This window comes from Anopheles funestus, chromosome X (assembly GCF_943734845.2).
Source record: "Anopheles funestus chromosome X, idAnoFuneDA-416_04, whole genome shotgun sequence".
NCBI classification, from domain to species: Eukaryota; Metazoa; Arthropoda; class Insecta; order Diptera; family Culicidae; genus Anopheles; species Anopheles funestus.
In genome coordinates this window covers 1,716,614-1,732,006 of record NC_064597.1, presented here as the reverse complement: position 1 = coordinate 1,732,006, position 15,393 = coordinate 1,716,614, and the positions used below count along the sequence as shown (strand labels likewise).

Genomic DNA, 15,393 nt, shown 5'->3' with positions numbered 1-15,393 from the left:
AAAAAGACAACAAAACAAAAGAAAGAAAAAAAAACCAAACCAAATACGAATATAAACTCGACTAATTTATTGTGTTTGAATTTTTTTTTCCTTCATTTTTTTTATTAAATAAGTCTTTACTAACTAACAAGTTCAAAATCACGCCGAGCGGTACAAACTGTCTGCCCATTTTTTTGTAGCCACTTCACTATTAATAATCACTAGGTGTGGACTTGTTTCGTTTTCTTCTCCCTCTGTTGTTGTTGTTCTTGATTTCTTATTTACATCACCTTTACGTGAAATCTTAACTCCATTTGCCTTTAGTACAACCTCACTATTACACCGGTCAGCCCATGACATTACCCCCTTGGTCTAAATAAGAGTTCATTCGAAATAGTGTGAGCCTCGATAGTGTGTGTGTGTGTGTGTGTGTGTTTGTGTATTTCTTTTTGTTTACTTTTCCCCTTGTAACATGTTGTTAACTCCTTAACTAGAGAGCCAACGACGGGACTGGTACATTTCTTCATCCCAATCTCTCCACTTTATCGCACTTTTTTATTTATGATACATTCCACATCGTGTTGAACGCGCGCGTTGGCATCGTTCTAATAATGCTAATAACATAAGAGACTCGTCGACAATTCATTTACAAAACCAGTTGATTCTATAATTAGATTTGCTTTTGTTTTTCTTTAGTTTTTTTTCTGTTTGTTTAATATCTTTACCTACATCAGGTGATGAGAGTTTGATGATTAAATAAACAAAAGCAAAACAGATTTGACGTGACGCTTCTCCCGCCTAGAACTAGCTCTATACATGGTTAGGTTGATCACACTCGGCTTTGCTCCATTTTTCCTCTCACTTCACGCTTTTAGGTAAACAACTTTCCAACAACAAAAAAAATACAGAAAAACATTTGCCTTGTGTGTGGAAAATAGATTGCGTGCACTGACAAACATGGATGGCCGGAGCAACTGTTTTGTTCTTCACTATCACTTCGGTCTGTTTCTTCTCTATTCTCTTAACGTCCCTTCCTTCCGGCAGAGGAGCAATTGATTTACTAGTTTTGTTGTTGTTTTTTTTATGTTTACATTTCTTTCTCTTAGCGGCTTACTCGATGCTTGCAGTTACACCGAAAGTTTTGCATAAAAATAATGATAATAATAATAATTGAACATAGAATAGAAAGGTAAGATATCTGATTTTTGTTTTTTTTAAAAAAAGGAGAAGAAAACAAACGTTATATATTAATTAACACACCGATCACGCTGTACTCTGGAACACCATCGTTCTTCTTGCTTGGTGTGTGTCACCAGCAGTTTTGTCCTTTGCCACTTTACTCTGCTTCTCTGACACGTCTGTTCCATATATTCCATTTTCTCCTCATGTGTACTTTTGCTGTGTCTTATGGCGTGACTTTCTCTCTCTCATTCACCCCCCCCCCCACCCCCCCGTCGAGTGTATTACTTTTTCCTTTTTTTTTCTTAACAAAACCCGGCTAGCTAACTAATTAATGCCCATCAAGAACAAAAAAAGTTCCGAACACATTCGAGTGTTTTGGTTGAACGAGCGCGCCTTTAAAGTCTCTGTCCCCGTAGACATTTGGTATGCAATTTCGCTGCTTGATCCTCTACATAACAACACCAATAGCACATAAACACACACAAAATATCCCTTTTGCAGTTTGTCACTAGCCGCTCACTAGTACAATCGGCATTCACTTGATTCACTTTCGCTGGAAGACAATGGCTATATCAGCTAACATTATCGCAACTTTCAGGCCATTTTGCTCTGGTTGTCGCCGTATGTGTATCCATTCCATATCGATCGACGCATAACGGAACAATGAATGTGTCTACTTGAATAAGCGATCACAATGTAGTTTAAATGTAACGGCTCTGTGTGACGTAGACCCTTGTGTAGATTAATGTTCACAACCTTTAGTTACGCTGTCCAGTGTTGTTACATTCTTCACTTCCAGTTTGTGTAATACCGCATCGTGTTGCAGCGCTCCATTCGTGTTCCATATTTCCTTCCCATTGCTCAACCGGTGTGTGTCTTGTGTATCTTTTCCTTCCACCATCTAGACGAGTGTACGCGTACACACTGTTTGCTTCCTTCCCCCACCATTTTTGCCATCCCCGTTCCGTTGTTTGTGTCTGTCTGTGCGCGTGTGTGTTGCATTCTTAAGCTTTAAAACCAATGGTACCCTTCTGCCAGCGTGCCATTATCGGCAACAGTGACAGTGGCAAGGGGTTACGCGGTTTGCTTCCCGGTTCGGGGCGCCGTGGATCGGTCGCTTTTACAATATCTGGTCGAAGCAATGCCGCGTTGTATAAAAAAAAGTTTGTTAAAGAAACGAAAGTAAAAAATTGTGAAAAAAAATTTATAAGACAAACATAATAAAAAATCACACAAGACAAGAAAATATCTGACAGAAAAAAAACGTTTTACGACACTTATTTAAGATGTGTTGAGAAGAGTGTGTTGTGAGCACAAAATAAAATTAAAAAAAAAAAACATAAAAAAACACTTGTTGTGTTCGCTAGATTTTCAGGCAGTTAAACAAGGAACGACACGTTTGAATGGCTTTTGAACGATACCGGGTGTGACAGGATGACAGAAGAAAACATAACATCACTCGCAACGGTGGCAGGATCCTTCTATTCCGATCGTGCGTTTTCACTTGGCAGCATTTGCTACATTCATTCATTTTGTCTTCCTATCTCTGTTTCGCGCTCCGCTCATTTACGTGCCGCTGTTAAAGCGCACAGTAGAAAACCTACACTATCATGTCCGCTGTTGCTGTAAACCCATCTAATGACGAGATGAGCAATGTCGAGAAAAAAAAATAAGATAAAATACAACTACAACAAAAAAAAACCCTAAACTATTCATTCCTAGTGTTCGGTAGAGATCATCGCCCTTCCACAAAGCGCGGGAGAAATTTGCCCGTAATTTGATGAATTATCTAAAAAAAAAAATATACCCTCCTTAGTGAACCCTGTGGCTTAGGAAAACGCTACCGTTTTAATTTAATTCATTTATCTAATTCCTTGCGGTATTTTTACAGCCGGACGTTGTGTCGTTGCACTGATTTTAATTGTAATGATGGCAATTGAAAGCATTTCGCGGAGGAGACGATGTACCTGTTTATCTTCCATCTTTCCATTAAATCCTTTCATATCGTTTCATCGTTTTCTTCGTTGCCTTTTCTAATATACACCGAAATTTATTGAGGCTACTTATCATATCTGTATCTGTATGTAATCATTCTGTTTGCTTTATTTTGCGCAAGATCTTTTCTGTGCAGTTCGATAGGAACTCGCATACGCTACTGCTATGCGATATGTAAAACAGAAAATTTCGAATGCTACTCTTTGGTAGCAAATCCAAATACCTAAGCCTGTCTATTGTTACCCTGCTATGCTTTGTGCATTTCCGACCTGTCGCACTAATTATGGCGCCAAAAATGGAAATTTCGTGTTTCGAAAGGGTTTTTCTTCTAAGCTGCCCTAGGATGTTGCGCGACCATTGTCTTTTCGATGAAGTTTCCTGATCAGTTATACCCTGCATTGTCCTTTGGCTCTGTCCGTAGCTCTGTCATATCTATTGCAATTATTCGATGAATGGTTGTGAAGCGCGATTGATGGAAACGAACACACAAACGGTCCTTGGTATTTGGGGTTTATGGTTGTGTGATGTTAGCGAAATCAGCTTTCCCCTGCCTGTGGGTGACTGGGGCAGCTGGTTTCGCTCCTGGTGGAGGGCTAGTGGTGGTTTTGCTGGTGTGTGATTGTGTGGATGCACTAGTTGCTACAGAGATGATTTTTTCATCTCGACAGACTGTGGGAACGCTCCCGTTCGGTGTTGGTGGACACATGGGCATGCGAATTACATTGCTCATGCAGCCGCTTGTCTGCAGGAAGCTTCGCGAAGAATGGATGTCGCAGGGCCTTATCTAAAAAGAAGAACACATAAAAGTAAAAACAATGAAAAGTCAAAATTTTGTACGTTAATACAAAAAAAGTAGTCCGTGTCCTCCAAGTAGTCCTAGTCGTCCTTGCAGCAACTTCTTACCCAATGTTATACGTTTGGTGGGTTCGTATTCTAGCATCTTCCGTATCAGATCGAACAGCTGCAGGTGTTCGGGTTTGTCCGAATGCACATACCGATGGAGCGGTTTGCAGCTGCCATTCACGTACCGCCCATTGGTAGACTTCTCGTCCCAGTCTAGCTTGCCGTAGTGGAAGTATCGTGTTCTAGTTTGCCTGCAAAAGAAGTACTTGGGTAAGTAGGTGATAATACACATAAAGAAGCACTTTTCACATTACCTTGCCATGCGGTAAGGGATGGTACCAAGGATGCGTTCCATCATTGCCAGATGTTCGCGGTTGTCGTGCGTAGGGAACAATGTTACTCCGTGATACAACTCAAACATTATACAACTGTACAGGTGAAAACAAAATCAATAAATTACATATAAAAAGACAATAACAATGATGAGGTCATTCGATTTCATTCTTTCTTAACCTACCCAATCGACCAAACATCACACGGATGTGTCCAGCCGAGCTCGAGTATTACTTCCGGCGCACGATAATGGCGGGTGGAAACGATCGTACTATGGTGTTCGTCGTCAAACGTTGCACTGCCAAAATCGATCAGCCGTATATCCGTACACTTGATACGGCGCGCCGACTGCGATGGCCTATCCACCGGGAAGATGCGTGAGCTGGTTGTGCTGTACTCCGAGTCCACAAACAGTATGTTTTCCGGCTTCAAATCCGTATGCGTTAGGCGACTATCATGCAAAAACCGGACGGCATAGCACAGCTGGTAAGAAATATGCCGCACCTGATCAATCGGATACGGTGAGTAGTTGTTCTCCTTCTGCAATAAAGAAAAATGAAAGAATTCGTTAAAACCTCAATACATCTTGCATATTCGGTACACTAGAATTCGGTTACTTACCAGAAAGTCGAAAACACTTAATCCAAGCATTTCGAAACCGATACACGTATGCCCATGATAGTCAAACCAGTCCAGCATCTTCACGCACAAGCTGTGTAATGGAAGTTTAATAATCATTGTTTTGAGGATTTTTCTTTTGAACTATTTTTATGTGACGCTGCTTCCAATCGAAAGCGGAAAACACTTACTGGTCAAGATCGGGATCTAGTTGCTTAATTTTGTCCAGCGCCCCAATTTCCATCTCTGCCGCATCACGATATTTGTCCACGTTCTTGATTATCTTAATCGCCATTATATGATTACTGCATTCGGAATACAGAAACGTATGACGTATATTATGAAGCAAAATTTTTAAATGTGATAAATTTTAATGGGAATTTGTTGCAATAAGTTTCTTTTCACTCAAATAATGTTTTAAATTAAAAAAAGAATAAAAAATCAGAAAAAAAATTCAAAAAAATTTTTCACTCGAAAATTTCATAAGGCTTACCCCTTACGTTTTTTTTTGGGAAATTTTGCAAAAAAAATTAAATTGTTTTATTTTAATGCCAATGGGTTGCAATGAGTTCCTTTTCACTCTAATAATGCTTGAAATAAAAAAAAGAGTGAAAAATTAATAAAAAAATCAAAAAATTGAAAAAAATGAAAATTTTCCTCATTTTTGCACCAAATTTTGCCTATAACTCGGTTGGTAACCAACGGATCGCCAATCTTTAACCTGTGGTCGATAGAAGGCATTAATGGCTACATTTTCTTCTTGGACGGCCATGCCCTCAGATGTCTGTGCCAGAAGTTATTCGAGGAACCAAGTTTCATACCCTGTTTGTGAAAATGTAAAATTTTCCTCATTTTTGCACCAACTTTTGCCTATAACTCGGTCGGTATCCAACGGATCGCCAATCTTTAACCTGTGGTCGATAGATGGCACCAATGGCTACATTTTCTTCTTGGACAGCCATGCCCTCAGATGTCTGTGCCAGAAGTTATTCGAGAAACCAAGTTTCATACCCTGTTTGAGAAAATGTAAAATTTTCCTCATTTTTGTACCAACTTTTGCCTATAACTCGGTCGGTATCCAACGGATCGCCAATCTTTAACCTGTGGTCCATAGATGGCATCAATGGCTACATTTTCTTCTTGGACGACCATGCCCTCAGATGTCTGTGCCAGAAGTTATTCGAGAAACCAAGTTCCTTACCCTGTTTGAGAAAATGTAAAATTTTCCTCATTTTTGAGCAATTTTGCAAAATTTTAAATGTGATAAATTTTAATGCGAATTTGTTGCAATCAGTTTCTTTTCACTTAAATAATGTTTTAAATAAAAAAAGAGTGAAAAATAATAAAAAAAAATCAAAAAATTCAAAAATTTTAAAAATTTCATAAGCCTTAGCTTTTTTTTTTTGGGAAATTTAGCAAAATTTTATAAATTAATTTAATTTAATTATTACCGTTCTATATCACGGGCCTTGACCACGCGCCCAAAGGTACCTTCTCCCAGTGTAGAAAGGATTTCATCTGCAAAACGGAAATAAGAAAGCGATTTAATAAAAGAATAATATTTCTATTTACATCAGGTCAAACAACCGACGAACCCACGCGGACGAGGAACTTTTACTTACATCTGTTGAGCAGTACATCGCCGGTGCGGTAAATTAGATGACCATCAGCATCATCGCGAATGCTCGGTTGCTTCTACCGATTGACCGGATTGGAAATGATCCGCAAAACAAACAGCAAAAGAAAGAAACAATTAGTAAACGGTGGTAACGGTGGTCTGTTATGCTACAACACAAAATCAACGTGGAGTAGTACTCCACATACACTACATACAAACATACACACAAGCATTTAGTATACGAAAAACCTCGCATTATGATCATCACGATTTGGAACTCAGCGGTATTCAGCTATACCTCAAAAAAATAAAATAAAAAAGGGAATAAAAACAAAACAAACTTATTTTAAATTCATTACACACGCATGCATCTCAAGTCATCGCTCGGTCAAACTTTCAGTCGTACGAAGGTTTTGAAGTGTTAGGCATCAATTACGTTTGAGATAAAATGCACCATGCTTCTCTGGTACGTTAGAGATGGTGTATAACTGCACTGTTCATCCAAGATGGCTGCAAGAGAGTAAGCTGTTAGTACAGTGAATGAACGAATGAATTGGTTAATCACGTTACACATGACGTTCATTTACACAAACAAGCAAACAAACTAAAAAAGAACAAATGCACATAAACAAGGAAGCATGGATCGTAATAATGGGTAAAAATAATAATTGATGTGTTTTGAGTATGATAGATGAGGTTCATGAATATGATGAATAATGGTGTGAGTAGATTGGTGTTCATCCTTACGAAGGTGGACAGCGCTTTGGGGATGCGCGACCGGAGACCGCGCAGCTGATTCTGAACGATCCCACCACCGGTGCTGGATAGTGCCGCCGCCGTACGGCTGTTGTAGGCGTGCGATGTCGTGTTGATTGGCAGGATGGATCCACCGATCGGCGCACCATGATGGTGATGCGCTCCGTACGGCAACTGTTGCCCGTAGTGTTGCTGATGTCCGGCGCCGTTTAACAGATGTGACGCTACATTCTGCACCGTGTAAGACTTCTGCAGACCGCCGCCACCGAGCGCTGTGCCGGTTGTTGCTGTACCGTAGAGTTGTTGCTGCTGTTGCTGCTGCTGTTGATAGTACATGCGTACATGGGACGAGGAGGTACGCTGACGTTGGTAGACGGCACCACCGGTAATCGATTGATGGAGATGCGACGACAGTACGCCACCGAGAACCGAGCTATCCTCATCCGGTCTTGGTGACCGTTCGGCTGTGCTCGGATTAACAGTCGCATGTGAACGACGCTCGCGTCTCGGCTGGGATGGTGGTTGTTGCTGCTGCAGTAGCTGCTGCCGGGACGGATCATCAAGCGGTGCATACTTTTGGAGCAAACTTTCAATTTCCCGCCGCCGGTTGTGACGTTCACGCTGCCGTGGATCTTTACTCTCGCCGTCACCCGATGGGGAACCGCGCTCATCATCATCGCTCGACAACGGTACGGTGCAGATACCGTCCGCATCAAAGTACCGACCACTTCCCGTGGTTGTTTGACAGCTTTTTCGACGCTCCTTCTTAACCGCACCGTCAGCCGCTAGTGTCGTACCACCGTCATCATCGTACAGCTGGTTGTAGTGCTGATGGTGATGATGATGATGGTTGTGATGATGATGCTGGTGCGTATGCAACAGATGTCCCATGTCGGTTGTATCGCTCCGCTTGTACGGTTTGATGGTGCGCCGTGACTTACCGGTCGCGGACGCACCGGTCACCTCGGACAGTAGCTCGGTCGGATCGTACTTCGATTTGAAGACGTTCTCCTTGCTCGCGCCGTCCCCTGACTGGTGGTGGTAGTTGCCGTCCTCCTTCGTCCGTACCTTCGTACCGAACGACCGCAAACCGGAGCTACGATCCGTACCATACGTGCGACCGTTTCGATCGTACAGACTGTCCACCATCGACGAGACGCCTGATGCACCGGGCGTACCGGCCGCACTGGACAGCTTGGACGTGCGGCTACTACTGCTGCTGCCACCGAGCAGCAGCTGCAGCTTGTACGGAGTGCGCTCCTTAGCGCTCGAGTACGATTTATCACGCACGATACTGCTCGTCGTCGAGCTTTTCATCAGCGGGTTTAGCAGCCGCTGATGCTGATGGTACAGACCACCCGCCGCAGAGGACGCTGGTTCGAGCGTTTTCTCCTTATCTTCCTGCTCTTTGCGCCGATGCACCCGATCCAGTATGTCCGAGTACTTTGATTCTAGCCGTGAGATGGTACTACCACCACCGCTACCGGTAACGCCGCTGCTACTGTTACTATGGCTACTACTGCTATTACTACTGCTGCCGGTTGCGTTCACTCCACCCGATCCTTTGCTCGGGATCACTAGCGGTGTCTTATCCTTATCCTCCGTAGTGCTTTCGCGCTGCAAAATTGGAACGTATCGACGCTATTGAAAGTCATCGCCCCTTCGCTTACTGTACCAAATGGAGAGAAGACGAGTACTCTACCTATCTTCATGTAAACCCTCAACTATTTCACATTTCTGTCACATTCTACCTAACACTAACTTCTGCCCAATCAGAAACGACTTGGGTAGCTACCTTTTAATCGTCTCCTCTCCATCAGGAACATAACCTCCATTCACTGAGTGGTCGACACTTACTCTGCTGCGTGTGGTTGTTGATCCGGTCAGCACGGTGTTGGATGTCGTACCAGAGCCGGAGGACGATGTTGCCGCCGTTGGTGAGTCGAAGCGTTTGCCGAACGTGCGAAACAGTGGCTTATAGTACGAGCTCATCGTACTGTTGAAGCTGCTCAGATATGGCGACCGGTGCACCGAATCGGTGGATGATCCGAGGCTGCCATAGTCGGAGGTGTTTGTCGCGCTACCGCTCCCATGCGAAAGGATCGAACTGGTCGATGCCGATGTCGCTAGCTCGTTGAATCCGCTACGAGTAGCCCGGTTGCGGGTAGAATCGCGAAAACAGTTTAAACAGTAGAGAGTAGAGAGATATTAACCGTTATATACGCGTATGCGGAAGCGTGTCCTTGCGACATTCGTGTGCTTTATATTGGTGCCAAAACTATTGCCCTTCTGGTGGTGCGTGATAGTGGCGGTGGTGGTGCGTTGGTTCTTCACACGACAGGTACGGGTACAAAATCTCAAAACAAACACCGTTGGAGATTGTTTTTTTCATTCACAATATTGTCACAATGAATGTCAAAAGTGACAGTGACTTGAACAACTAAGCAAGTAGGAAGATATTGTGCTATTCACATTATCTTCATCTTTTGGGAATATGCAACAGCCATGTTTTGGTCAACATTCCCATCATATTACCAAGAATTTCCCGAGGTCATCTCAATGTACTGGGATTAAGGTTACAGCAAACATCAGGAAGAAATTGTGAGTGTGACCTAACCAATGTCTAAATTAGAAGAAAAAAAATCACCCACACAAACCCCAACACAGCTGATGGTGGTGTAAACACACACACACACACAACAGATCTCCTCTCATAATGCACTGTGTCTGATGTACGCAATTTGCAAAACCGGTGACCCTCACTCGCGGTATTCGTTTCGCACATATGTGCACACACACACACGCAACACAGACCTTCCCTAGTGCCGCGTGTAGAATTTGGCGAGCTGTATAAATCGAGCCTGGTCGAGATCGCAATGAAAATACCAAAATTACACTTCCTTGCTGGCGCAAAATTCCCATGCGTATGCGCAGAAGGCAACGAACAGAGACGCGCGGCAATGAAGCGCGTTTTTGTGTAACGTCTTGTGTACACACGCTTTGTCTTCTCCCCCTCCCGTTGTGGGAGGGTAGCAGCGAGAATAAGGGGGAGGGGGTGGGGGGGGAGGAGGAAAATACTCGCAAACCCTCATCAGACACTAAGAGGAAATCATTGGCGCGGTGCGATTAACTATTCTATTTTTCCCGAACCGCGGGGTGTTTTACCCCGTCGGTGCTTATCTGAAACCCACCCTTACATATGCTCATGTGTGTGTGTGTGTGCCTGTGCATCACATACAAAAAAGGGGGAAGCGTACAGAGGGCGATCAAAAAAAATTTTTGCGGCGATCGTGTGTTTTGATGGTTTGGTGACGTCGTCCCGCACAAGGCCGACGACCGAAAATTGGTCGATTAGATAACAACCTTCATTCCGAAGGATGAGGAGGTGAGGGGGTGCGGGCAGGGGGTGGGGTCCAACAAGAGGGGATGGAAGCATTGCTTCCGGTTTTTTGAGGTTTGTTTGTTTGTTTGGAGTATTATGTCCCATACTATTGGAGAGTATACTATACTCCTGTCCAAAAAGGTCCTCGGGATATTGCGAGACTACTTCAGACACGTCTATATCTTCCTGGTTCTAGCGTTGGGTACGGGCCCAAAACTATTATCCTAGTTGCAGATGATGTAATACAGGTTTTCACAATTTCGTGTCCTGATATTCGGAATTCTTTGCTATTCTTTACCCGTGCTACACCACAAAACTGAATATCTGGAGGCACCTCTTCAAGAGAATCCGTTCCACACCGCGCGCACACACTCACACACAAACTACCTTTCAAGCCCGCATTTATCGAGAACCCTTTTGCACCAGCGGCTAAACCAAGACGCACCAAACCCCTTTAGATGAGCAATAGATATACGCGTATGGGGGTCCCCATTATTACCGAAACTGTGATCGCTTCTGTTGCGGTTGCTGCTGATGCTCCAACTTCTCGCTCGGATTGCGGCGGAATCGCTGCAGTATGCTGCTGCAACTGTCCGACAGCAGCTGGGTAACGCTCGCGGTGTTGCTGCGTATGTAGCGGCGCCGCACACCACCACCACCGCTGCCGCCGGCCGTCACCGTGGTCGAACCGAGCGACGTTGTCCCGAGACCGGACAGACGATCGGCTGACAGCCGGGTTGAGGACGAGGACGACGTGGTGGACGCGGCCGAACTGGTCGCAGACGACGGTGTCACCGTGCTGGCCGCCATGGCCTTACACTTTGGTGTGATTGCGATTCCGAACTATCTCTCTCACTCTCTCTCCCTCTCTCTCCTCCACCTTCCTGTTTTGCTTGGATGCTGGGTTAAGCGATTAGTTCGGCACTATATTTTTTTACTCTTCCGTATATTCACTACCACAAAAAAAAACACACACACACGCTTTATATCACACGCTGTTTATCTCGCTTGACACGCGCACACACACACACGCGCGCGCACACAGTACGCGTTCGATTGTTGCGTTTGTTCGGGATGCTGGGCACTGTGTGTATACTGCAGAGAAAGAGAGCAGGAGTCGATCTGCACAATGCGGGTCACAATACACTCTCTAAATCACTACGAGCGGGGGGGCAACTACGGTACGGCAAAATGCGGTGTTAGTGATAATTGAACCGTACGCGTTGCGTGCGTGTTTGTGTTTGTGGTGCACAACGAAGCGGACGTTGTACGTTTGCTATCTCACTCTGGCGGCATGGGGAATATTCTACCCATTCGACCACACACTTGCACAGCACAAGATACACGGCAGCGGATTGCCCATAGTGCACAAGATGGCTGAGGCTGAAGAATCATTCACTTGACTTCCTAGCTCACTGGCTAGCGATAACGATCCTCGACATGGAGAATGTCTTGACTCAAAAAAATAAAAAAAAAACAATAACAAAACAAAATTCCCTACTATCTTTGTATTCTTCACACGATTCCACAGACACAAACAGAAGAAGAAAGACAACCGAAACATTTGCCGCAAAGCCTAATGGCCATCATTAGGCTTGGTCTGCAAACAACCCTCGCAAATTTTTCAGTGTCATACTCCGATCCGATCGACAACAAAAAGCTGCAATAATCGCTTTTATTTATGTGTTAGTGGAAAAATTCCACTTGAATCACGCACGTGCGTGATACATACCGGAAATTGGTTTCTTCTATGTCTCCCTAGTAGCTGCTACCTTTGTACTTTTATCGATGTGTGGGATTTAACTTATTTATGTGTAGAATTATTTCTTATCTACTAGTAATACTTGGTTTATATTTTATTTTAAATATATTTTTTTCCTCTTTCCTATACTTGGTATAAATATGATGTTTAAATCAATGTCCTTAATGGGCATTCACTTCTATATGACTATTAACACGAAAGCACGGCGACAATGGACGCCGTAAGCCGTTGATGATGGTCGAATATTTAACGAAACAAAGCTACAATAGAACGGACAAAGCGCGATCGCAACGGTAGTGTTGGTTGATGATGGAAAAAATAAAAAAAAAAATAATCAAATCAAAATGACAATACGGCAAAGAACGGCCGTGATTCTGAAAAAATTAATTTAAAACAAAATTAAATCATCTCCCCCCCTTTTGTATACCTGTTATCATTGGATGTAAACTGTAAAGATGTCGTTTTGCACAGTCGCTATACAAATAGGGGTTGGGGGGAAAAAAAGGGAAACAGGAATTGATGGACAGGAATTGTGTAACCTGTATAAAGGGTGAGTGGAACAGGGGAGGGTAAGGGAAATTATGGTTGCATAATGAGTCGTGTTGTAACTGATCTTTTCTTCGAAAATTAATATGCAACCCCTTTAAAGAATGCAAAAACACGTTGCAAGGCACTGAATACACGAAAGTGCCCCCGGTAATGTGAAATATGAATGTAAGGGAAATATAAAGGAGAGAATAAAAAAGGAGAAGAAAGAAAGAAAAACAGAAAAGTGAGAAACAACGAAATGAACAAATGAAAACAACGGTGTTTGGTCAGTAATCACGGAAGCACACAAAGCACCAGGCGACTCCACCGAAATTGTTCATCCGCTCTTTATAGCCAACAAATAGATGAAGGAGAGATGGGATGGGGGGATGAAAAACAAAAATACAAAAAGGGGAATAATGTTGAGTTGAGCGATGTGCGGCAGAACAGTTTAACGACGACGAAGAAGTAAAACGAAACAACAACAAAATGAAACGAAAATGCAAAAAAAAACGAAACGAAAAGGGCGGACAAATGTGAACGATGAAAAGTTTGCCAACGATGGTAACATGATGCAGTCGATGATGAGAAAGGAAAAAAAACCCTAAAAGGGGAAAATGTCCTAGCTACTATGATGATGATTCAAAAGAATAATGCAAATACTTGCTCGTGTTGTTGTTTTTTTCTTCTTTTTTCTGTTTTTTTTTGTGGCCATACAAATATAATTCGACCATTTTATTATTTTATAAACGAATACAATTAATCAAGCGCATAAAAAATAAACCATGCGGAAATTGCATGTAACGGCACGTACGGAAGGATAATAACGGCTCAACTATAGTATGACAATTGGGTGTGTTCGAACATTCATCTTTTGCTATGGAGAATTTTTGTTTTGCAGTTTGTGTCTTTGTAAAAAAAATAATCTAAAATTTGTAAATGTTGGAATCTTTCGAAATTAAGGAACATGTTTTGAATGTAATACGTTTTTTTATATGTATGGTAATGAACTTTAAGAGTGAAAAAAAAATACTTCAAATGCGCTAACAAAATAGTAAGCTACCGTATTGCGTGAAACGGTTTTTATAACTTAAATAACTTTTTTTTTTTGCAACATACAACTCGGCATATTGCTTATGTTTGCTGATTAGTAAAATTGAAGCAAGATTAAAAAAGCGGTATATTATGAAGAAAGAAAAAAGATCTTGAATATATAAAGATCATATAGAAAATATATAAAAATGGTTATCATATTTTGATCTCTTTAAACACTTCTACCTTTCATCAACATTTTTAGTTCATTTTCAATGATTTATATACGGAATATTCCGTTTACAGGGTATCCTTAAAACGGGGTTTTTCCCCTGATTTATCCTCTTTCATTATAGTTCTGTTGCTTATATATTCAAAGTGACAGTTTTTTTCTTCTAAAGAGCATCCCATAAAACTCGTGAACCATATTTACTCGATTACGAATGGATATTTTCCCGTGCATGAAATGGTAGAGAAATGGTCATGGAAAACTTTTCTCCTCTCTACTTGTTTTTTTTTTTTGTTGTTTTTGTTTGCTACTCATAACTCAGGTGCGCATGTTAGAAGACACAGACGTCATCAAGCTGTTGAATCATCCTGGATTAGAAGATATTTTTGAACGTACGAAAATGATGACAATTATACATGGAAACTGCATCTAATAGTAAGATATTATTTTTTCCCCCTATTGAAACTTCCTTTTTCATGCAGGTTGTGCGAAATATGCACTGTTTGCTATCAAAACTCCAAACAGAATGGTTGTACAAATGTTTGCCGTTTCACCTCGTAAAGCATACAAACAAATGTTCAAAACCAAGTGGAAATGGAAGAGAAAAAAAACACAACCGAACGAAAGCGATCGTTCCTTCTAGAATAAACTTTTTAACGATGTGTTTTCTTTCTGCCTCGACGCGTTCACAAATGTTTCGTTTGGAAACTGTCGCCCAGCCCCGCTGCTGCTGCACACCTTTTCTTTTTCGCGCAATGCGGTTGTGCGTCGTCTGTATTGGCAAAAAAAACAGCGACGGAGGGGGGGACTACAAGGGTGAAATGTTGTTTTTTCTTTTGGTTTTTGTTTCTCTCCTATCGTTCCGTTTTGCGCAAATGTGCGCATCATTCCCTCTACCGAAAAGGAAGAAAAACGAAGGAAAAAAAATCTTCTTTTTTCCTTCGACCAAACCGTTTTTTTTTTTGTTGTTTATGGCAATGTGGCAATATCTACCATTAACACCCGTTTCCTGATCCTCTATAGCTGTTGAACCGCATCGTATAAACTCAACGAAACGTGTTAAAAAAATAAAAAAAAATAATAAAAACTAGATGGAGGCGCCTGGTTGTTGTTTCCTTTGCAACCGAAAAGGAACG

General features: G+C 42.3%; 1 protein-coding gene across 5 annotated transcripts in view; it reads right to left on the bottom strand.

Annotated features, from left to right (window-relative positions):
• Window positions 1–1,785: 1,785 nt before the first annotated feature.
• Window positions 1,786–15,393, bottom strand: part of LOC125761092 (serine/threonine-protein kinase Doa-like) — a 71,374-nt gene continuing 57,766 nt past the window's right edge. For 3 of the 5 annotated variants that reach the window (XM_049421944.1, XM_049421927.1, XM_049421936.1), the window contains 9 exons: window positions 6,573–6,645; window positions 6,402–6,468; window positions 5,142–5,255; window positions 4,954–5,044; window positions 4,517–4,872; window positions 4,314–4,427; window positions 4,060–4,250; window positions 3,878–3,940; window positions 1,786–2,290 (listed from right to left, as the gene is read on the bottom strand). In XM_049421944.1, the coding sequence (XP_049277901.1) occupies window positions 2,166–2,290; window positions 3,878–3,940; window positions 4,060–4,250; window positions 4,314–4,427; window positions 4,517–4,872; window positions 4,954–5,044; window positions 5,142–5,255; window positions 6,402–6,468; window positions 6,573–6,645 (1,194 nt within the window). In that variant the 3' untranslated portion in view covers window positions 1,786–2,165. The other 2 variants (XM_049421955.1, XM_049421963.1) reach the window with 2 other exon arrangements.